General features: G+C 33.8%; 1 protein-coding gene across 5 annotated transcripts in view; it reads left to right on the forward strand.

The window, feature by feature from the left end:
* Positions 1 to 20,559, forward strand: part of LOC142344502 (uncharacterized) — a 90,126-nt gene extending 69,567 nt beyond the window's left edge. For 3 of the 5 annotated variants that reach the window (XM_075396198.1, XM_075396199.1, XM_075396201.1), the window contains exons 9-12: positions 114 to 487; positions 7,444 to 7,708; positions 17,515 to 17,797; positions 20,301 to 20,559. In XM_075396198.1, coding sequence (XP_075252313.1) covers positions 114 to 487; positions 7,444 to 7,708; positions 17,515 to 17,762 — 887 coding nt within the window. In that variant the 3' untranslated portion in view covers positions 17,763 to 17,797; positions 20,301 to 20,559. Of the gene's footprint in view, positions 1 to 113; positions 488 to 7,443; positions 7,709 to 17,514; positions 17,798 to 20,271 lie in introns of all 5 variants that reach the window. The other 2 variants (XM_075396202.1, XM_075396200.1) reach the window with 2 other exon arrangements.
* Positions 20,560 to 24,025: the final 3,466 nt, after the last annotated feature.

The raw sequence follows: 24,025 nt of genomic DNA on the forward strand, positions 1-24,025 counted from the left end.
AAGAGGTGGGGGCTGCTCGGGGTTATTACCAGGGAAAGGACTCCAAATTTGGGCTTTTTCGTGTCCGCATATCGCAAGCTTAGATAAATTCTCAAGTTTCTTGCATATTTCAGGGCAGATTGTTGAGTGCAAATTTACTGATGGTAAATACTTCTCTTCGGCCAAAATCACAATAAACCTCTCGGTTGAAAAATTACGCAAAGGATTGAAGCGCCAGAATGATTTCACACTGGAGTACTCCCTCAATTGGGCTAACCGAAAACTGGTCGGCGAAGAGACTTCTGCGACCAAAATTATTTTGGACTACGACGCAGATCTAGAGGTTTACGGCACAGCGCCTTCGGTACTGGAGAACACGCCTTTCAATGCAAACATCTCTCCGAAACTAACCTTTGTGATCAATTTGGAGAATATTGGTCCGTCAGAAATTGCAGAAACGGACGTGAAATTTTATGCTCCCTCCGATACTAAAAAATTTTCCGTCGAGGTAGGAAAAATATTAGAGCTGTCCATTGTATAGTATTTTTTGCTTTAATTAGTCTGTGTGAGGAAACTAATGCGCTTTTTTCTACACTAATAAGGGTTCGCATAGCCCAATAACAGGTGGGACTATTCCTCGCATTTGAAGCATAGCATCATAACTGTATAAATAAGTCATGTAGGGATTTTTATATTTAACTGATGAAAAACTGCCAAATTTTACTTCACTGTGGTTATCCTAGTCAACCTTAAGCGCCTATCTTAAGATCTTGTCATAATCTTGCAAGAATCTTGTACCAAATTGTTTAATATTGCAGGAGTATAATCACTGGCCGATACACATGCTGCGAAAATTTTTTGAATATATAATGGGAAAACGCTTGGCGCAATTTTTAAACAAAAGTTCATTCCTGGGCATTGCCAGGCTATATTGAGCGATCGCTTTAGATTTGAGAGGAATGCATATGGAGGACTCACCCAATGCTAAAACACGTAGTTTGCCTTCCCTAGTCGAGCTTACACGCATATCTTGTAAGATCTTGTAAGAATCTTGCAAGAGTCTTGTACCAAATTGTATAATCTTACAAGAGTCTTGCAAGATTCTTACAAGATCTTACAAGATAGGCGTTAAATAAAAGACTCTTATAAGATAGGCACGTAATCTTGTAAGAGTCTTACAAGATAGGCGATTTCTCTTGCAAGAATCTTACAAGATAGGCGTTTTCCCTTGTAAGATTCTTGCAAGATAGGTGTTTTCTCTTGCAAGAGTCTTACAAGATAGGCGTTTTTCCTACAAGAATCTTACAAGATAGGCGTTTTCTCTTGTAAGATTCTTGCAAGATAGTCGTTTTTAATCGCCGGGGACCTAAAAAACATGGTTTTAAATAAAATATCAAACTTCTGTCGGAAAATTATCTCAAGTCTGTTTAAAAAAACTGACTTTGTTGAGATTTTTCCAGTATGTTCTGGGTGTGTTCCCTCCTCCTTATCTCAACCGGGCTGGGGACCGGCTACGGCGGAGTTACAAACAAACAACTATAGGAGATTTTGAGCAGAGCATTCGGTAAAAAAAACCGGGCTCAAGCTCCATCTCCAAAAATAAAACAATTTAAAATAAAACATTTAAAATAAAACGAATTAAAATAAAACAAATTAAAATAAAACAAATTAAAATAAAACAAATTAATTAAAATAACAGCAGAAATTTAAACAATATAGCATACCATTGTCGGAAAATTATCTCAAGTCTGTTTGAAAAAACTGACTTTGTTGAGATTTTTCCAGTATGTTCTGGGTGGGTTCCCCTCCTCCTTATCTCAACCGGGCTGGGGACCGGCTACGGCGGAGTTACAAACAAATAACTATAGGAAATTTTGAGCAGAGCATTCGGTAAAAAAAACCGGGCTCAAGCTCCATCTCCAAAAATAAAACAATTTAAAATAAAACATTTAAAATAAAACGAATTAAAATAAAACAAATTAAAATAAAACAAATTAATTAAAATAACAGCAGAAATTTAAACAATATAGCATACCATTGTCGGAAAATTATCTCAAGTCTGTTTAAAAAAACTAACTTTGTTGAGATTTTTCCAGTAAGTTAGCTTACAAGAATATAAGTAAGCTTAATATAGTAAGTTAATATAAGTTTAGCTTAAAGAAGAAAATCCAGGCCTTAATTTTCTCGCCGGAAATTAATTTTGCTCTCGGGCCTGAACAATAAGTTTCATATCAACTTCACCGTAAATAAGGTATTTGAATTACTCTACTCGAGAAATATTTTCAAATAATTGTTTCAGTGGTCTTCTCAAATATTAATAGCAACCATATTTGTTCACAGATCTTAACACTCGGGTGCAGAACTAAAAAATTCCATTGGAACCATAATTTTAACATAATTTTGCCTTTTAATTCACAGCTTTTAGTTAAACAATCAAAACAAAGGTTTTAAGTACGTTTTTATTCCGTTTCTCTTAGTTGCTTAATTTTTTCGATGTGTTCAGAAAACGCCTATCTTGTAAGATCTTGCAAGACATCTTGCAAGATAGCCAAGTTTCACAAGAAGGCTTACACACGCTTATCTTGTAAGATCTTACAAGATGTCTTACAAGATAAGCGTGCAGATGCAAGATCTTACAAGATAAGCGTGTGGTTGCAAGATCTTACAAGATAAGCGCTTTTTGCAAGATTCTTACAAGATCTTACAAGATAGGCGTGTAAGCTCGACTAGGGTTATTTCAACCTTGTCATTGGGAGCCTTAAAAGCCGATATAGATTGAATAAAATCTTAAACTGACATAAAATCTTAAACTGACGTAAAACCATTCAATCTAGTTACGGAGGGGGGGGGGGGGTTGTCAACACCACAAATTGCATATAGCCACCATATGACAATGCGACAAGGGTTCGATTTTGACATGTCATGTGACGGATTTGAGGGCAAGCGAATGGCAAAATCTAGTTTATTGCGTGCATCTTGTAAGCCAGGATTTGTTAAAAGACCAGCATTTTAAATTATTGAACAAACACCTCCGCATTTCATACTTTTTACTGGACCCTACATAATAACTGTTCTCTATGGTTTAGTGTTATTTAGTACCACAATCTGTGACCAATCAAATATAATGATTTTATTATATTCATAACGAACTAAAACATGCAAGAGTAATGAATGAGATCTTTTCCGTTTTGCCCCCCCCCCCCCCCACCCCCTCCCACGCGCCAGCTTAGTTGGTGCATATTCTTATTTGCACCCCCATTTTTACATAATGGTCTACTATGTAATGGCACGTGCTCTGTAACTATGGGGGTGCATAACTGTATAACATACAAGGTACAGACAGAAAAGATCCCATGAAGGAAATGGAAATTCTTTGTGATTGCGGTGTGTCAACATCCAACGGGTGTTTATTAAGTAATCTATCGTTGTTGCAAAAATTAACTAAACATCCACAATTTAACGAGAGATCTTTCACGTGGAGATTTTGTGACACCTGCTGCTAATATAATAAAGTAAACAAAACAATTAATAACATAGCATCAACTTGAATTGACAACATAGCATTGAATTGACGTTCTCTGCAACTTGAAACAGTATTGTAATTAAAATCAAAGCATCTGAGTCCACACATCTCCAGAAAAAACACCAAAAATTAAACCTAAACAGACTCAAGTATATATAAAGACATAGACATTTTTGACGAACTTGTGCGAAGTCTTTGAATGCGTTTTGCGTGTATACTTAGATGCCGGATAGCCGGATAACTTAGATGCCGGATAGCACAGAAGTTTTTATGTGTAGTTTTTTTTCCTTATTAGTATATGATAGTCTTGATGAACGATCTTGCTTTAGAGCGCATCAAATCATGGTCACTTATCACTAGAGCAAGGACGCCTAGTCTCAAAATAAACAAATTTTTTTAATTCTTCCATTTAAGCAAATTTTTTCTAATTCTTCTTCCATTTGTCTCGTCCACTTCTCCTCTTCCTTTTTCAATTTTAGTTTAAACAGCCGATATTTTGCGTAGAAATTGGTTGTTGGTTGTGCCCCTCTTTGGGTGAGATAAACACATATTCCCATTGGAAGTGTGCCCTCACATTGAGTGACCATCCATATGAATAATACCCATGTGCAATTGGGTAGGTTAGTAATATGAATTGATTGAGCCTCTGTTGACCCTCACAATTGTGTCTTCATTTTTCTATTACATTACTGACTAAATCTCATAGCTGTGTTTCCGCCAAAAAGAACAGTGGTCGTCCCCTCCCATCATAAAGCACGCTGAGACAATTTGCACAAAACGACTATACAATAGTTACAAAAAAACTGATTCAAAAATTCTGTTATCAGAAAGCAGAGCTATGCATTGCAAGGTCTTACGAACTACCTCTGAAAAACCTCAAAAGAACTCGAAAACTAAGGTGCTAATTGAACGCTTACTTCTGCGCATAAAAATTACACTTTCTATCTGCAGCATTTGTAAGATCAAAACCACACCATTCCACCACACCTGAAAAGACACTGGGTTGCATCCGGGATGTTATTGTTACGTCCAACGCAACTGGTTGTCCTGCTAACCAACTAGTTAAGAAAAGTCGCACTAATCAAACCTTTTGTTCACGCACGGGTGGCAAAATTGCAGTAGAGCAGTCCCTTTCCTTTGTGAACAAATAAAACAAAGCCTATTTTGTATCTGAAAGATGCCATCAAATTTGATTGTTATAAGATGAATGAAGACTTGAATTGAAATGAGCACAGTACAAAGCCATGAAACTGATTTAGGCTAGGAAAGAGAGAGAGCGAGAGAGAGAGAGAGAGAGAGAGAGAGAGAGAGTGAGCGAGAGAGAGAGAGAGAGAGAGAGAGAGAGAGAGAGAGAGAAAGAAAGAGAGAGAGAGAGAGAGAAAGAGAGAGAGAGAGAGAGAGAGAGAGAAAGAGAGAGAGAGAGAGAGAAAAAAAAAAGAGAAAGAGAGAGAGAGAGAGAGAGAGAGAGAGAGAGAGAGAGAGCGAGAGAGAGAAAGAGAGGGAGAGAGAGAGAGAGAGCCAGAAAGAGAGAGCAAACCGGTTATTCACAGTTAGACGTTTGATTTTCAATTAGTGTAGGAAAGGCAACTTGATCATATACTTCTTGTTTTCTGATGCGTAAAATGTTTAACTTTCAGTTTGTGCTAGCTTTCTGTGATGATTTGAATAGTAGGCTTTCTTCGAACATACGGTTTTCTTTGAAAATGGGACCACCCCAATTCGATCTCTTGCACGGCTCAATCCTGAGCTTGTCCATTTTGTTTTTTGGGAGACTTGTTTGATGCCAAGAGTTGTATAGAAAAGCAGTGTCCAAAATCTTTTCAAAAATTTCACACTCAGGGTTGCGAAACTCGGACAAAATATCTTTTGATTATTTGAGAGGATTTTTATAATGCAAAGAACTCACGATTTTAGTGACGGCAATAGAATATGGACTAACTTTAATTTCACACAGAATATTGTCTAGATGATCAACAATTCCTACCAATTTTAAATCTTGCGGAATCGAATCCGTTATCCATGCTGCTACAGATTTTAGAGCTTTAATTGCAGCAACAAAACCTGGAGCCCACGGCTCCTGTTTCTTCAAACCCTTCAGTTCACTGTCTTAAAATCTTTGGGTAACCAATTGGGTAATCATATTTTCCCCCTTAATTTCAAACCGTATTTCGCCCCTGTCACATCTGAAAAACTCATTGCTGCGAAAAATTCTGGCTGTGCTAATTTTTTTTTTGATTAGGTCTGTCAATTTTATTTCAGTTCGGTTAATGATTTGCCACATTGCTGGCGACAACAAAAGACTCGGGGGGTCTGCATTTTCAACTCTGATTAGTTACTGTGTTCTTTGTTGTGCCGGGAGTAACAAAATTTTGAAAAGGAGTCAACGATAGGCAATGGTGATTTTGCTGCTTCTGGGACCTTACTTTTTTGACGGATTTGAAGGGGTTTTTACAGTTGTTCTGTAAAACTCCTCGGCTACTTGAGTTTTCTAGCTTTGCAAAAAAAATCTTGGTTGCAAGTGTTATGCGTCAGCATCTGAGTTTGTTTTTTGAGCAATATATTTTCAACATGATGTCTCAAAAATTCTCCTACTGCAATCTGAAAGACTACTCGTTTATCTTTTAGAGCTGTAAAAGAAGCGCTAAAAGATCAGGAGTGGCAAAATCACGTAGTTGACTCCTGCTAGAGAAGTTTATGGAAATTGCTTTGCGTGTAGCTAGGAATCAAAACGTTAATGACCAATGCAACCTGAACAAATATAAAAATTACGGTCTTTAGTGATTTCTGTTCGGCAGCAAAAACAACACAAGCAATATTTTGAGGCATCCATCTAGCGCAAACTTCAAAAAAATGGTTTTGCTTCTCGCTTATTATTGACTGTTTTGGTATCAAGCTATGCCCAGCCAAGTCTTAATAGATTTTAAAGAATGTAAAAAGAAAAACTTATTTGCTGCAGGAAAAAAAGTTATACGGCTAAGAATCTCGTTAAAAGAATTAATCCCTCACAACTTTGTACGAAAAAAATGATGTTGTGAGATCTTGTATGAATCTTGCAAGATTTTTACAAGGTCTCACAAGACAGACTTTTTTCACTCAGATGGACTCAAGTCTTGCAATATTATTGCCAGAATCTTGCCAGAATGTGAGTCATGGCTAATGTTCCAATAAACCTTCCAATGCAGTAAAATCGAAGCGGTGATCAACTTGGTGCTCTTCGGAGATAAATCACATTTATACTCGATTAAAAAATCCGGCCGGAATTTAAAACCTTGCAAATTTTTGAATTCTTTAATCACCAGGGAGCTTACTTTTTTGATGCTCAAACACGATGTAAACAAACTAGTAAGATCAAATTAACAAAATTTGTTCATTATCTTTGAAAACTGTAACAAATTTTTTAAAGGCAGAGGAGCGCAACAATGCATCTGGTTTGCAACTTAACTAACCTGCAGCCAATAACAGGTTCATATTTTAATAAGCGTTTTATATGTCTTATATTGGGGGTGCCAATTTTTGAGGTCCTTACCATCTTGGCGGAAATTTTTGTGGAGATTTTGCCGTATATTTTGAAAGATGGTAGATGTTTTGGGTCCTGAATTTTGCAAACTTTTGCTCTCCAAGTATAGTATATAATAATGAATGGCTCTCAAATACCTATTTTATTTAGTAATTATGTTAGTAATTATGTAATTTATTTAGTAATTATGAAACACAAATACGCGTACATGCTTGAAAATGCATCCAAAGTCGTCGAGTAGCCGAATGATGCTTTTGGAAAGCAGCTAACTTACATGATTAATTTTTTTGACTAGAAGGTGAGAGGGAGTATAGAAATTCTTCTGATATTTAGCTATTATAATAATGAATAATAAGGCGATACTTATAATCAGGTGATTATAATAATACGATACCTAATCCAGAACTGTTTCCTTCTTTTTCAGGGTTGCAACGCGACTGCGATCATACTGGTGGATTCCGAATTGTGTTCTGAGAGTAAATGTTGTGAATATCTGTGCAAAATCAAACGGTTCTCTGCATATGCAGACCACAATCCCACTCTGAATGTACGCTTTTTGAACGAAGATAAGTGGAACGACATTGTGACTGAGAAAGAGCAGTTTTGGATAACAGCTGAGTTCAAAGTTACCAAAGAGGCCAATTACGAGACAGATGTTAAAAAACTTAAAATGCCCAAAAACTCCCAAGGTCAGTTCAACAAAAAAGCATGCCGCAAAAATCATATTTTTTGTCCAAACGTCAGTTATGACTTTAGCATTCAGTTTTACTGCAAACTTTGATTACCTTCAAAAGAAAAAAGAGATGAATCATGATCAATTTTGTTTTAAGCGGTCTAAAACTTCGGGTCTTCCACATTATAATTACCGCACCCTTTAACAGGATTTTCCATTTAACGGTTTAGCAAACAAGGAGGCTCAGTAATGTGCGTTCGCACATAAGGTTCCGACCCCGCATATCCACAAGTCTGGCTTAATTGTCGACCAAATGAGGAAGAGATAGAAAACTACAAAATTCTCACATATTGGTGCATGAATAAAAAAATTGCCTCTTACTCAAATCACGTATTAAAGTAAATAAAGCCGCATTAGTGATCCAATTCGACTTGTCATTATTAGGACTACGAGACAAGACAAACAAAACAGATCAAATAAAAACAAAAAAAATTACATCCAAAACTCAATGTCTATTCTTTGAAACAAAAACTAAATAATAACAGAGTCAAAATAGTATCAAATAAAGCCTAAACTAAACAACCTACATTATTTTTAATGGGAAAATATAAGGGACAAGTCCCTGATGCGACCCGGTAACAAGCAGACAAAAAAGAACAAAAAGGACGAAGCTACAAAAAATCTTTTTGTCTTCTCGAAAACAAAAACTTCAATGAAAGCCATTAGATAACAACTGAAATCTTTAAATAGGTTTATTTTCAATGAAAATTTTCTGTTAAGCTTTGCAAGTAAATGGCGTCAAAGCCGTTAAAACCGTAATCTAATCCATAAAACTTCTAATATAGTCAACTGCGCCTCCTTTGAAAACCAATAGTGAGATGTTTGACCGCTGAATACTGAGACTGGGTAAAAGTTTTTAAAAAAAAACAAGAAAAAGGTAGAATTTTAAAAAATGTATTTATCTTAAATTTGAGAACAATTAACTTCAATATATTTTTTATTCAATAATAATAAAAAAAAATTAGATAGAAACTAAAACCAATGAATAGAGTTCTTAATTTTCGTATTAAGATCTGCCATTAATCAGAATATGTCAAACGTCTACAAAAAGAAGGAGAAATAGACAGAAATCAAAAACTAAACAATTATTCAGCAAAAGAACAAGCATTGAAGGCTTAAAAACAATAGATATTGCACTAAAAACCTTAGACATGTTAAATTTTGTGTTCAAAACCAATAATTTGATGTGCAAGTTGTTATTAAGCAGATAAGGTAACATGTAACATGTAGACAAAAACAGCATGGTTTCTCTTCTTCTTGCATAGCAAGCCACTAAGGACTGCAATTATGCAGTTTTTTTCGACTTTTTAAAAGAACGACAAACAAATACAAAAAATCAGAAAACTATTCCTTCTCTTGTGAAAATCCGTTATCGAGGCCGTTAAAACAAAAACCGATGCTCAAAAAAAATTCCATATGTTCAATTGTGTCTTTCTTCATCACCAACAATTTGATATCCAGCCTGTGCTTTCTGAGAATAGGTATCGTGTAGGCAAAAAACTGCAAAATGTGAATTTAAAAAGACGTCTGTATACTTTTTTGATTTCAAAGTTATGAAAAACTCCAGCAACCAGCTGAAACCAAAATATAGGTTCCCTTGTTTATCCATAGGAAGATGCTAAGACCTGCAATCTACCAGAATTTGTCATAATACCATAAAAAGAACGACAAATAGCGACTAAAAACAAAAGAATTCCATTAAATTCTATTAGATGACTTGTAGACGAGTTGAAACTATAATCAATTAAAGAAAAAACATTTATTTAATTGTGCTTTCCTTTTACATGCCCAGAGGAAGACAACTGAATAGCCAATAGAGTGACAAGAGCGAAAAAAGAACTTGAATGATGGGAAAATGTCCAAAATTGTAAACCTTCTACGGAAACCTGTCCTATCAAAGCAGAAAAACCATCACTTAAGACAAAAAACCACATCAAGTATTAAAATTTATTCTATTAGAAACTGGTTTTGACCTCTTTCTGCTGACCTTAAGCTAGAAAATGACCAAAGAAAAGAAGAATGTCGCAAAGCTCAATAACTCATTGTTCAATTTAAAAATATGGATTTTTTAAAGTCAAAACGACCATAGGCTTTCGACTGAAAAACGAAATATGATTCCTTGAAACTTCCTAGTAAGCCAGTGTGACCTGTCATTAATTTTTTTTCGTTTCAACTTTTCATTTCTGTATTTAATTTATTATAGGGAAAATTGCAAAATTGTTTTAAAAAAGATCGACGGATTACAATCAGATTTTTTTGCTTTAGGAAACAACGATTAGAGCCATTGTCGTCAGTCTAATGGGAGTAATTTGTTATTCCCATATTATTTAATATGGAATACTGGACTGAAAATCAATACATCAAACATGAATGATGCATTTTGCATAATTAAAGAGTTAAATTAGCGCATAACCGGCAAACTTTAATGCAAGTACATTTTCAAAGAATACACAATTAAGACTAGCTTGTTTTGAAGTCAACAAAAATTGTGTACGCAGCATTTAGGTGTGTTAGTGTGGTAAACTTGAACAAAGTGGACTACAGAAAACTTTTTCGAGCCATTTTTGATCTAAAAAAGGCTGAAATTGGAAAGTCTAGCAAAAATTTTATCTGAAAAATTTGATCAAACTGTTGAAAAACATTTTTTTTTTAGAGGTAGAACGAACAAACCAATCGTTACAATTTTTAACAAATTTTTAACAAATTTGGCAAAAATTGCATAAAAATTGGAAAGTGTGATCAGAAACAACTAAAATCAGGCAAATGTTCACCAAGTGAATATTTTTTCTTTTTGGAAATAACAAAATTCAAAAAACTTTTTGTTTATATTTTCAGTATATTCAGTCACATGGTTATTAACAATTTTAACAATTTTTTAGAAAAAGAATTCACTATTCAATATTTCACAATATTTTTAAAATCAAATATTCAATAATTTACTATTCACAAATATTGAAACCATTTTAATTCTCTTTAAAAAAAATTATAATCAAAGGAATATTTTTAATTCCTCATATCACACTGGACACGTTTTAAATTGATACCATTCGCAACACTCGATAAATATGACGATCGACGAAAATTGACTGAACAAAAAAAAGGTTTGAGTATTTAGTTCCCCCCCCCCCCACTAAAATGGGTCGGAACAACTATTCAGCTTTTTTTACAAACTTCAAAAAATTAATCTGTTCATCGTTTTAGCACAATACCAGCTTCGATTTTCAACCTAATGTTTGATTACTTTTCTGAGAGAAAACTAGAAAAACTTTAATCACTGAACGAGAAAGATTAATTGACTTATTTTTGCCAAATATAGCACAAAAAGATTCATAAAAAGGTATGATGAAATTCAAGGAAGATAGGCAAAACTAAAATCTCTTTTTTAAATGAGTATTTCCAGATATTTTCAATTTGCTGCACCTTCATAATCATAACAGTTGTTCATCAAAATTCAGAATTAACGCTGCGTTCTTTTTTGCTGAAAAATTAGAAACAAAACATGATTTACGGAAATTTTTTTGTAATAGAACTTCGATTTCTGAACACATCACATTTCTTTTCTTTGAACCTTGATACCCAATGACAAAACTTGAAGAAAAATTAAACTAAACGCTTGATAAAATATCCACTTTATTCTAAGTATTTAAAGATTACAAAAAGTTTTAAAATTTGAGAAAATTTACTTTACAATCTGTTCACTTCTGCTATATGCGTTTAAGTTCATTTAAAAGAACTGATTTTGGTTCTAAAAATTCAGTAATACAGCAAATAAATAACTTAAAAAACAGGCCCCAATTTAGAAAAAAACGTTACATCTACAAACTATATGCCAGAACAGTTTTTTAACTTTTTTGAAGAGAAAATTGGTAGATGTGACAAAGGTCCACTATTTTGTCGGCCAGTTCCACATGCAGAGTGGCCATTTAGAACTAAAATAGTACAACAGAAAACTAGTGACTAATAAGTGGGGCAGAAAATCGTATGTATAATAATTTTGGAGGAAAATAAAAAAGCCGAAGAGAAATACGCTTGTAAGAGCTTTACAAAGTTAAGGTCTCACACTAAAGAGCAGACACTGGATTTAAATATAGATTACGTTTGTGACCCTTCAAACACCAAAACCGAGTTTTTTATCTAAAAAAAGAGAAAAAGTCGGTTATCCCCATTGAGTTTGCTTTAAAAAAGATATATAAAACATTCTGAAGGCTGAAAAATTAGAAAAGCTAACTGATGAGTTAATTTATTCTGACCGTAACATATATTCATGCAGAATAAATCTAATTTTTAGTCCAACGTTTTAGATTGTTTGATTTTCATTTTATTTTTGCCAGAAGAAATTGTAAAAATAACAAAATCGAAGTAGAGTTTTAGAAAAGTGAAAAGTTTCAATATTTTGTATCTTGTTTTTTTTCGAAAAGCAAAAGGATTTAAATAAGTTTATTCGAGAATTTTTTAGATGTTTCTCGAACTTCTGTACAGAATCTTTCTTATCTCTACGGACATTATAATATCTTTTTGATTTCTATGAAAATTTTGAGTGTGCTTTTTTGATTTCTACAAAAACTGGAAATTTTCAAATCATGAATTGTCTAAATCTAAGCAGACTGAGGGTGTAAAAAGTAGAGAAAAACGACAAAGTAGTACTGCGACTGCAAACGTACGCCACAACTTTCACACTTGGAAATTGGCTAATGTTTCTAAAAAAAATTGTTGTTTCAAGTGTTTTTCAGGAATTCCCCTGTTCTATGTTTAAGAAAGAGTTATTGATCTACCCAACGTTTTAAAAGAAGGCACAATTGGCATAAAAATCTATGGTATTTTTGAGTTTTCAAACAATAAGAAACTAACTTAGGCGAAATCTTATTTCACATCCTAACCAAAATGCAATATCATCCATCTATTGTACTTGATTCTTAGCTGGAACGTAACACAAAAAAAATTTGAATCAAGATTGTTAAATGAGTTTTCCTGTAAACGTTTGCCACTCTGAGTCTTCTATTTTCTCTGAAAGATATTCTATAAAGAACAAATCTGTGATCTGAGACAATTCTTAAAAAAATGAAAAAAAATTTAAGGCATTTTTCCCAAGACAAGAGAAGATAAGAAGAAATTGATAAGACCTCATCACCTTATCACAAAAAAAAACAGTTAGAAAGGTTTTCTACAATTTTTTTTTCATGCATCTTTCCCAAGATATTGGTTCTACATCTCTCCAACAAAAATTGACAAAATATGGCAAACACGTCAAAAATTGTGTGGTATTGAGTTCCTAAAATTTTTTTGAAAGATTGTAATATTTTTGTTCGTTTCATAATTATCTGATTATCTATACTGAAATTTAAAATGATAATGACAGCTAACTACGAAGATTGGAAATCATAGAAAATTCTTCGCAAGCATACTATGTCATAAATGGTTCTTGGTACACATAGTAAGTAATTCATGATTTGCTAGAATTTTTTGCAATTGATTTTAAAATTTTTTTAAATCAAAGATACTAAGATCATAAAAGATTCTTGGTAAACATATCCTCAATAAGATTTTAAAAAATAAAAAAAACATTGAAAACATTAAAATCACTTGTCGGAACACTTTCTTTGGACTTAATCAACAATAATAGAATTGTCACTAAACATAATTGTGTACTTGTATCACTCAATAGCCAAAAACTAAATCTAAAGACAAAATTTTTTGTTTTCAAATTAACAGTTTTTTTGTGTTAGCTGTGGTCCTTGAGGAAGAGCTACTTGTTCGAGAGAGCTACTTAGATTTTCATTGGTGACGCAATTGCACATCCAACTGTAAGAAAATTCATATAGATTGAATTTTGGATTAATATATGTTGGCAAACATAGAGATTATTTATGGTTCTTACAATACATACAAAACTCATACATGATTCTTTTGAACCACAAAAAAGATCATATATGATTCTTACTAATCTTTGCATTCCCGGACTTGAGTCGCAGAGCTTTTCAGTGCTGAACCAGCACATTTCAAGAGTAAAAACTTAATTCATTTCTGAAACATTGTATCTCCAGATTATTTTAAGTTTCTTTATGTGCAGTATTTCTTCATTATGATTATATTGAGGCCATAAAGTTTGCTCAGGCTAACTTATCCTGCATAGTCTGAAAATTACTCATACCCAAAATTAAGTCTGAGCAGAGTAATTTCATACATTTGTAGCTTATAACTAGTAATTACTCTAGTAGTATACACACAATTTATATTTAATGTAGTTTGTCATCAATTAAAACAAAGCCTATTTAGCTCAGGGGTTACGACTTGCTACGCACATTAAATGTTACAAGTACGCATGCGGAAGTTCGAATCGCATATAACGCAAACCTTGTTGGCGGGAGTTGAGCTGAACATATTATTTTTCATGAAGTAAATTTTGCTCAAAAATCAGGCTGGCCAGTGTAAATAGTGACATGAACAGAGTACTGGCCATCCTAAAAAACAGAATGTCTTTAGACTGATTCGGCACTGATTTGCTCTGCCACCAACCTCCGGGCTATCATACCAAGAAATTCGGTATGTCGTATATGAAACCGTATTTTGTTTTGTACGAATAACAAAATTGTTCATCCGGTTATCTGTTGTGACTATCTTGTGCCCCATGTTGTGCTGCAAATGTCGCAGTTTTTTTCGAGAACTATTTAGACCCAGTTTTGCTGTTTCCTGTGGCACATTAAGATAATTGTTGAATATTCGAGTTTCCTTGACCCTCCACACACATATACAAACACAAACACACACACACACACACACACACAAATTAGCTTGTACAGAAAATGAGAAGAAATGGAATTCAATTCAGCTTAAATCAGTATATGCATTAGGTTTACTTTTTTCGTTTGACTGTAAAAAATTGACTCTCAAGATAATGATTACTGTTTTCATTTTTCTATTGAATAAAAATCAACTTAGCCTGAAACTGGGGAAAAATAGGAGTAACAATAGATTCTATTCCTTATTAGGGAAGTTCATAATGAGCAGACAGAGAACCAAAACAACCAGTTACAGCTCAAAAAACAATTAGCCCTAGACTAAGTTCTGCAAAAAAACAGCGAGACGACAATTAAAACAGAGAAAATGTGAATTTGGTCAGCAAAAAATTGAAGGTGACGGGTACGATAAGTAGTTAAATTACCGTGAAACAAATCTACTGTGAATAAAAAGATAATTATATTGATAATTAACTTGGTTAACGTGTCTATTTTTATCAAAACAACACATCAACAGTTTAAATAATCAATTTTTATCCGTCAATTTCTTTTTCCACAAATGAAATGTATGTTCCTATTCTTCCCACTTTGGTCAGGTAAGAATAAAAATTCGTGACTGAAGATGAAGATTAGAACCACCATATAGACGCTTTTGAAAAATAGATTGTCATTTGTAGATTGTCACTTTGAAAAATAGATTTTCATAGATTAGTATAGGCTTGCTCTAGAAATAGTTTCAGCGGATTAATTACTAGTTGGAGTAGTGTAGCGCTTTCTCGTTTAAGTTACTCCGATTATAAATTGCTTTTTGCTTTCGAGCAAATTTTGAATCCGTTTTTGTGAATGTGTGTGCCTTTTTCCTGAAACATTTTTACCGCTTTCTTCCAGAATGTTACTCACTCGATTCAGACATTTGACTTCTCAATTTGTTGCTTCTTGTTCGAGAAATATTCGTCCGATTGTTGTTGGTCATATTAAGTTATTAACTTTCTGCTATTTTATTCTTTTTTCTATTGCTACTGCTCAGGTTTTTGCGTATTTTGTTTCCCCTGAGAAAAAAAAAGTGAGAACGCAAATAAGAATTTATCGCTATAGATTAATTCTGATCTGCGCTAGTCTGGAACAAAACAGACAAATAGATAAATCGTTCATATTTGGTGCTTTTTGACTTTCAAGTTCAAAACTGAACAAATTTTGTTAGTGTTATTTAATCTCAATCGCAGTTTTATTTGGTTTTTGACATAAGTGATTTTCTTTACGAAACATTTCAACAACACAACCTTACCGAAACTTTAATATGGTAAATAAGTAATAAAAGGACGATAAAATAAAAAAGGACTAAATATGTTGCTCTCTTTTTTGTTTCGAAACGGCAAAAACCAGGCAACATCGATGATATCCTTACTGAAAGGAGGTATTTCGGAATCGAATTAGGTATAATTTTAGGTTTTATAATAAAATAATAATTATAAAACCTGCTCATTGGACGTAAATCTAGGAATGAATAACTAACACTTAAAACGAATTGAGGTTGGATTGAATTTGGTTTTGAGTTACTATTTTTGCAATACATCTTGCAATAACTAAGGTTTCCTAAATTCCAAATCACTTGCTTTTCTGTTTCGTAATATGCAATGGAATTAATTATTCTAAAGTAGTTGAGAAGTTGACTAACGCAAAGACCGTTTGAGTTTGAGTATATGTTTTGCATCATCGTCGATTTAAGTTTGGCATTAAGGATCTCATAAAACAAATTTTCCAGAGCCAGAATCTCCATTTAAATATGAAAGATGGTCTCCATGTCTGGCATTCAGTAATCTTCGTCACAGCTTTGACTTTTAAGCGAACATTGAGGTCCGCACATAGTCGCAGGTCTCCATTCTTTTTTCCCTTTTGGATATGCAATTGCAACCACACCAAGCTGCAACCGTTTCCAGATGCCCTGCCTGACTAATTGACCGAAGTTTCTCCCCAAACACTGTCTTATAGATAAAGGTGTATCATTTTGCCTACCAAAACATTGGTTGCACCTGTGCATTAGTTTCACATGGGCTTTGTATGTTTTGACTGCAGTCAATCCCTCCTCACATACTGCGTTTTTGAGTTCTTAGGGTAATATATTTCTGCCAAGTAGCCCAAAGTCTTTGCCACAGAGTGCAACTGCTATTGTTGTTCCCTAATCTTACTTCCGTTCTACTCAACATCAATAAAAAAATAAAATCATCACTTGATTACTATCATGGCCCCAGGACGTTTGATATGCCAATTCTAATGAGACATTAGAATCCTTGTCCAAAAGTAACTATCCCGATACTGACAGCGCATGCATCGACTTTATTTCCTATTTTACGGTCATTGATTGTATTTCACTCTTATGCTGATGACAGTTTAACAATCTTTTCCAATGAACAAAACATTCTCACCTTCGCTTGGGACGATAATCGTCCAGAGGACTTGCCCTCATTCTCGGAGTATTTTTCACGTTGATCAAACTAACTGATTTAGGCTTGAGTTTTCATCAATGCACATTTTCGCAAAGTTCTCCACTTTTTCAGAGGTGTTAATTTTTTGTTCAAAAATTGACACAGTTGCTGTACCTCAACATCTTTTGTACGGGTTGTCTTTGCCCATGTCTGATGCCAACTAATGACCTGCGACTGGTATTTTCACACGAGAGTTTTAATTGATCAACTTCTGCTCGAAAGGGTTGCAGTTTTACGTTTTTTAGAACTCATGATGATTTATCTCCTGCGCGCAATAGACAATGATGTGAGTATCCCTAGTCTATGCCCAAAATTACGCAAAAAAACTATGAACGTCTAATAGGTGGTCGAGTTTAACTATAAATACGAGGTTCAGCTTTCTCAATTCGAGCTTAAGTCTTTTCAAGGGTCGAGATTGGTTTTTTCACAGTAATTTTACGGTCGAGCATAGTCTTCTCATAATACGAGACCAAAACTTGAGATAGTTTAATCAGATGTTACTTGTGATGGTCTGGGACCTCAAACTGGGTTGTTGTGATTTTCAGGTAGTATCAAACTTGTGACGATAATTAACAAAGTCAAGCGCGATTTCCCCTGGTGGATTGTCATCGTCAGTCTTGTCTGCTCTATAGCTCTTCTGGCTGTCATAATCCTAATACTGGTCCAGAGTGGATTCCTCGTCAAACAGAACCCCAACTTAATCCGGATCGATCAAATTGAGGAAGACGAAGTAATTGATGACGAAGTTGAGATGACCTTGAACAAACACAACAGCATTGAAGAATTCGATTAAACTGCCAATGAAATGAAATTTTGCATTCTGTTATCGTTAGTCCCACAAAGTTGCAAAGGTAGTGAGTTTCAAACATGCATATACAGGCGCTTTCTTGGGCCCAGGTTTTGCGGAGATATAAAAAATTCGCGGTGAATCGCGGTCAAAATAAACATTTTTAAGCTCTGAGTTTGGGTAAAGTTCTTTAAGCTTTGCGGTTTTTTGATGTTCACTTACTTCACAGGAAATTATAAAAAATCTCCTCCGTCACCAGTGATTGCACCTCTGACCTCGTGGGTAGCAGCCACAGCTTAATCCACAGAGCCACCAGCAAAATTTTTACCGAATTTTGTATTTCTTTTTAATAGCTGCCCCAGTTTCTCAGCCGGCTATTATGGCGCTCCTATTTTTACGCCTCGAAGAGGAAAATTGGAGAAGTCCTTTTTTTAAATCAAATTTATTGGAGTGAATTTTTAAGCTGAACAAATTGAAGAGTGGAACGAAAGAGGGTTTTTTTGTTCATATCGCTGTTTTTTAGAGAGCGAGAAATTGAGGTGTGAAAAAAAAATTCTGTAAGTGAGCGAAATTTTTTGTTCACGTGCGGCATTTTAAAGCAGAATTGTTTTCATTTTTTGGTTAATAGGCTTGGTTATGATTTCGCTTTAATTTTAGGCTGGTCGTGGTAGTAGTTTTAAGGTTTCTGGAAAATCATAAATAATTTATGCTAATTCGAAAGTTTTTCATGTATTTTGCTGATTTTTCGCCTAATTTTTGCGATTTTTGACGATTGTTTTGTTTTACTGACTCATATGGGTACCAAAAAACCCTATTAATTGAGCAATTTTTAGATAACAAGTGGTGACAGTTTTGTGGATATGAAGCATTTTCTTGTTGAAAAATATGACTAAAAACGGCGAAAACTGAAGCTATCTTTCTTAATTTTTTTTCAGGTTTCCGTTTTTCTGTTTTTTAGACAAGTTTCTTAGCTTATTAAGAGTTGACTATTGTTTTGCGAGCAAATGGATACCCTATAGGCTGAAGTGAATTTTTTTTCGTTTTTATGTGCTTTTGTAATATTAAAAAAATTATTAACTTGTCTGGTTTTTCAGTCCACGTTGTTTATAAGAGCTTATTTTTTGCATGATTTCGCTTCAAGTAATTCTAGAAAATTCTCATAAGTGGTTTTAGTAGGTACTAGTTGTTTTGATGAAGTAATTGTGGCAGAGACAGTTGTTTCTGTATCTCAATTTATGAAAAAATTCTATCTGTTTTTTTATCATACTCTAGCAGATTTGATTTTCTTGTTTTTTTTTACTTTTTCGTCTTATCGTTTTATTTCAAGATAATCATAATTAGTGGAGGCACATTTATTCTGATCAGTAGTTGGATGGCGTTTAATTGTATTTCCACTTCGAGACGTTTCCGGAATTCTTCTTGCTATATTTTTTTTACTTCGTCGAATAAAAACTTTTCGCCTTAACTTAGTTCACAGCTTGTTAAACATGTAAAACTTTTTGACCTCTCTATGTTGGTTTCATTGTTTTCTCATTCTGTTAAAATTGTTTTTAGACTGCAGTTGCTCAGAAAAGCAATTCCAAACTAACACCGTCAGTATCAAAAAACGAAATCAGAAAAAGAAAGGGTTTAAACCCATAAAGCCCAATTTTGTATGCCGGTTTTCCAAAATTTGTTCTTAGTTAACATCTGTAGGGCGTTTTTATGTTTTTATTGATACTAGCTTCTGTGTGGTCTCACTACGAAACAGTAGTTTGTTCAGCTCCAAAATGTCATCAAAATAGTTTGCACCTTAAAATTGTTTTTCTACAAAAGTCAGTTTTTTTTCAACGTTCTCTCTTCTTTCAACCCCAATCGTGGTTATGGTAATCAATGGTGGCTATTTTCCGGCAATCTGCCGGGTATGTTTACTTTTGAATCAAAGTTACTCCACTTTTTTGGAGTAAATACGTCTAACGTTAGTAACACTAACAATTTTTAGCAGCCAAATTTTTACGTTCATGTTTAACCGGCAAAAATAAACATTTTTAACTGCAACTAACCGAAAGCCTTGAAAATAAAAAATAATGCTCTGCATTTGATTGTTTGATCGAATTGAAGGGACAATCTTGCACAGTATTGCAAATCATCAAATCATGGTAAACTTTTTTGGTCAATACACGACATTAAGAGATCTGCTATGATTTTATAGCTTTACAGATTTGTGGTTTCTAGAGGCGAAAAATTCTTGGACGGTTTTTAGCGTCATCATATCGACCCCAGTTGATTTTCATGTCAATATAGTCGAACTGGGACGGTTATGTGGTAAGAATCTTATGAGAACAACGGTTATCTGATAAGAATCTTGCAAGAATTACGGTTATCTGGTAAGACTCTTGTAAGAGCCCTTACAAGATGATGCATAATCATACAAGAGTCTTGCAAGAGTCTTACAAGATCCTAGCAGATAACCGTCCCAGTTTGACTAGGGTTTGCGCGTTTTGAATTGGCCTGCAGTTTATGGGACTAACTGTAGCGTGCTACATAACAATGAAATAATTAAAGGTTTCACAAATCAGTGAACAGTTGACATGTCACGAGTTCAAACTGCAAACGCAGATTTAGAAAAACGCATGTGAATTGGACGTACGTGGAAAAGTGTTGGCATTCAAATGAACTAATGGATGCTCAATTGTGTTTGCCAATCCCTCGATAATTTCAATAATTGGATGGACTTTATACACAAAACAGTCGATACAAGCATTATAGCGTGTACCATAAAGTTGAAATAGGCGAACGTTTCAAAGACCAATAAACAAATTTCATGGGCTACAGTTCAGATTTCAAAAATGTTCATAAAATTAGATCAAGTGTAGCTTAAGAAAAAAAAGTCTTGACATTGAAATAATCGCATTAAAGCCCATTTGCATGCTTTTTAGGGTTTTGAACGTTTGACTACTTCAACTTTAAAGCAAACTATAACATACAATTCGCTAATAGATACATATAACCTACTTGGTCCTATGCTTGTCCACTTTTGTTGTCTCTAAAGCAAATCAACTTTGTAATCAATGTGCTTAAATCAACATTTGACCCCAGCAGTCTCTCTAAACGGTTAAAAACGTTTGCTTCTTGAGGGTTAAATCGTAACAACGCATGCAAAGGTTTTAAAGCTAATGATAAGAACTTAAAGTTCAGTTGCTAAATAAGAATATGACGTTATTGAGGGCAAAATGTAGTTGTCATCGACTTTTGCTTGGAAGTTTGAAATGTTAGTCGGCATCAAAGTCTCCTGAAGAGCCAACTAGACATTTATTTAGCATATTTTGTGATTTTTGATATAAATTAGATTTCAATTATGAAACTGAATTACCAAAACCAAGTGGGCAATCATAAAAAACCAAAAAATGTTAGCAAATTCGATAGAATCTTTTTGTAATTTTGTTGAGTAGCTTTTGCTTTCTTAAACATTTAATTGCTTTTCTGTAATTTAAATTTTATTTAATTGTCTTTAGAGTTAATCTATTCACGTTTTATTCAGACAGTTGAACAAAAAATTTGTTTTGCACAGTGAAGTTAACCTAACCACAATCTTGACTTATTAGTGTTATTATGAGTTATTTCGAATACAAATTGCGAAATGAAACATTTTTATGGTCATTCAATATTATAAACTTAGATTTTTTTTAACTGTCAACTAGTGCTTTCAATTATGGCAACAAAGATACTAAGTTACCCAAAAAATAATAATTTGCAGCCAACCCAAGTCATAACAGATTGGGTTGAAATTTGTTGCTCTTTTATTCTGAAAACTTTTCGAATTATGATCAATAATTGAACTGGGTTTAACGGCTGATATCATATGTTAAAACAAAGAAATTTGTGCACACCAAATTAACCTATCCCCCAAAACCTATTAATACTAACAATTGGTCGTATCGTGACAGAAAAAATTTTTGTTCCCACCCACATGGGGGGTAATGTACACTCAAATGAGTTTTTTGTTCAGTCAATTTTCGCCGATCGACATATTCATCATAGAGAGTTGCTGGTGGTATCGTTAGAAAGCCCGTCAAGCGTAGAATATGGCAATAAAAAGATTTTTTTTCCCTTTTTCATAGGTAGTTATCCAGGTTAAAAGTTTGTTAATAATAGACGGAAATCTTTTCTTGTTATCCATATTTTCCGTATTTTTTGACCAAATTTTTGTCAATATTACTAAAGTTGTTAAAAATGTTAATAACAATGTTACAAGTTTCACTTTTCAGTATATATGCGACTTGCCGATTGGTTTTATCCGAGTCTTTTGGTTAAAATTTCTGATGATTTTTTTGAAACACAGACCTTTTGAATCAAAAATGTCTCCTAGTACGCTTTTTGTCCCACTTTGAATGAATATGCCCGAAGTAGAGACTTAACATCCGCTTTAGCAATTTGGAAAACTGCAAAAAGGGCTGGTTGAACTATTGTTGGACGTTTTTGTTTGGGACGCAAAAATATTGGGGCTAGGTTAGGACCCTTCTTGGATTATTACAATCAATTTTTTTTTGGATGATGTTTGGGCGTGGTCTTTTTCAAATAATTTTTGCAGTGTTGTTTTGCTTTCATTTGACATGCTTTTAAAGCTTCAAGACTTCGGCGTTTTAATCAAAGATCCAATTGGGTTCTGTGCAGGCTACTTGTGAACCTGTGAAATGCTTGCAGTTATTAACTAAAGCCTCTTAGGACTTCGATTTATTTGTTTCAAAAAAAAATCAATGAAGCTTTGAAGTTTGCCCATTTTTTATCTTATTCCCGTGCATATGTTGCTTACTTTCAACATAAACTGGGCAACAATCAATAAATCATTCTAAGTGAATTAAAAAACTGTTTATAGTTTGTTTTTTTAACTAATAATTTCTTGGCATTCTTACAATGAATGTTCAAATTTTGTAAATTTTGCATATTTGCCAAAATTTGAGGTTGTTTTTTTTGCCTTTTTGAATTATCACATTAAAGATAGCTCCAATAGGCAAAAAAAGAATGCGCAAAAGAAAAATTTTAATAGATATCAGTAAATAGCTTACAGTTTTGACGGCTGCGAAACCGTTCTTTCGCAAAATTTAATAGACTTTATTTAATTTTGCTTCTAATTGACATCCTATTTGCGTCGTGCGGCATATTCTTAACAACTAAAGACTTAATTGCTTCTTTTGATGTTTAAACGTATAGATTCTTTGACTTCAGTTTATAGCTAACTCTTTTGATGACCTCAAGTTGAATTTTTAGAGAAAAAATATTTGGTAGTTTTTAATTTTTGTTCTCATTGTCGTCAACAATTTTCTTTCTTTCATTGTTGAAAAAGCTCATCATCTGTTGTTGCTGCGAACAACATTTAGCACTGTTGTTGATGTTTTGTACCTGTTATGTTCTGTGGTTATATTTGCTCTGACTTATTAAGAGCTTGGAAATGTTCTTTCGCAAATTCTTGAGTTTTCGGTCCTGGTCAACATTCGTGGTGTTGCCTTTTTTGCAAACAATTTTTTCAAAAAAACGCCCTTTAAAATCAAAAGAATCCGAAGCAAAAAATTCAACTCATTTTTTGTCAATTTCAATGGTTTTCAATGTCTTGTATTTTTATTGGCTTCAACAACACCGTGACATTGATGAAATGTTTATGAAATTTTAATACAAATTAATATCCTCCGTATTCGTCGTTCTCCTGCCGTTTTATGATTTGGTCTCTCTGATAACAAAAAACACAATTGGCCTCTTGTGCAGTTCAAAATTACTCTGTTTTTGTTTTATGTTGAAACCTTATGTATTGTTCGAAATTTCGAAAACGACTCCTGGGGTTTTTGAGCTTAACTGTCAATTTTGTAGCTCAATCCCTGTAAGGGCTGGTTGCATCTACTATCTGGTGAACACTGATTCAATCATTTTTGCTGATTTTTTGCAACTAATGGTTTCTTGGTGTTGCTACTACGTATTTTCATAGGAAAAGCGTAATTTTTAGATGTTTGCCAACTTTTGAGTTTTCTTGTTTCTTTACCACATTGTCACACTAAAGTGGCCTAATTGGCGTTGAAAAAGTGCAATTGAAAATATTTATTTCTTTATATGATAAGCTTATGGTTCTAAATTTTGGGATGCCGCTTTCTTGTTACATTTGATTGCTTTTTTGTTCTTGCCGTTCGTTTTGTAGTCGACTGTCATATTGACAGGTCTCACATGGTAAAAAATGACAGGTCTCAATTGCTTCATTTGAGGTTTAAACTAACGTTTCTAATGAACCGAGATGAAACGTATTG

The sequence above is a fragment of the Convolutriloba macropyga genome, chromosome 8 (assembly GCF_964194025.1).
Source record: "Convolutriloba macropyga chromosome 8, txConMacr16.3, whole genome shotgun sequence".
Lineage (NCBI taxonomy): Eukaryota > Metazoa > Xenacoelomorpha > Acoela > Convolutidae > Convolutriloba > Convolutriloba macropyga.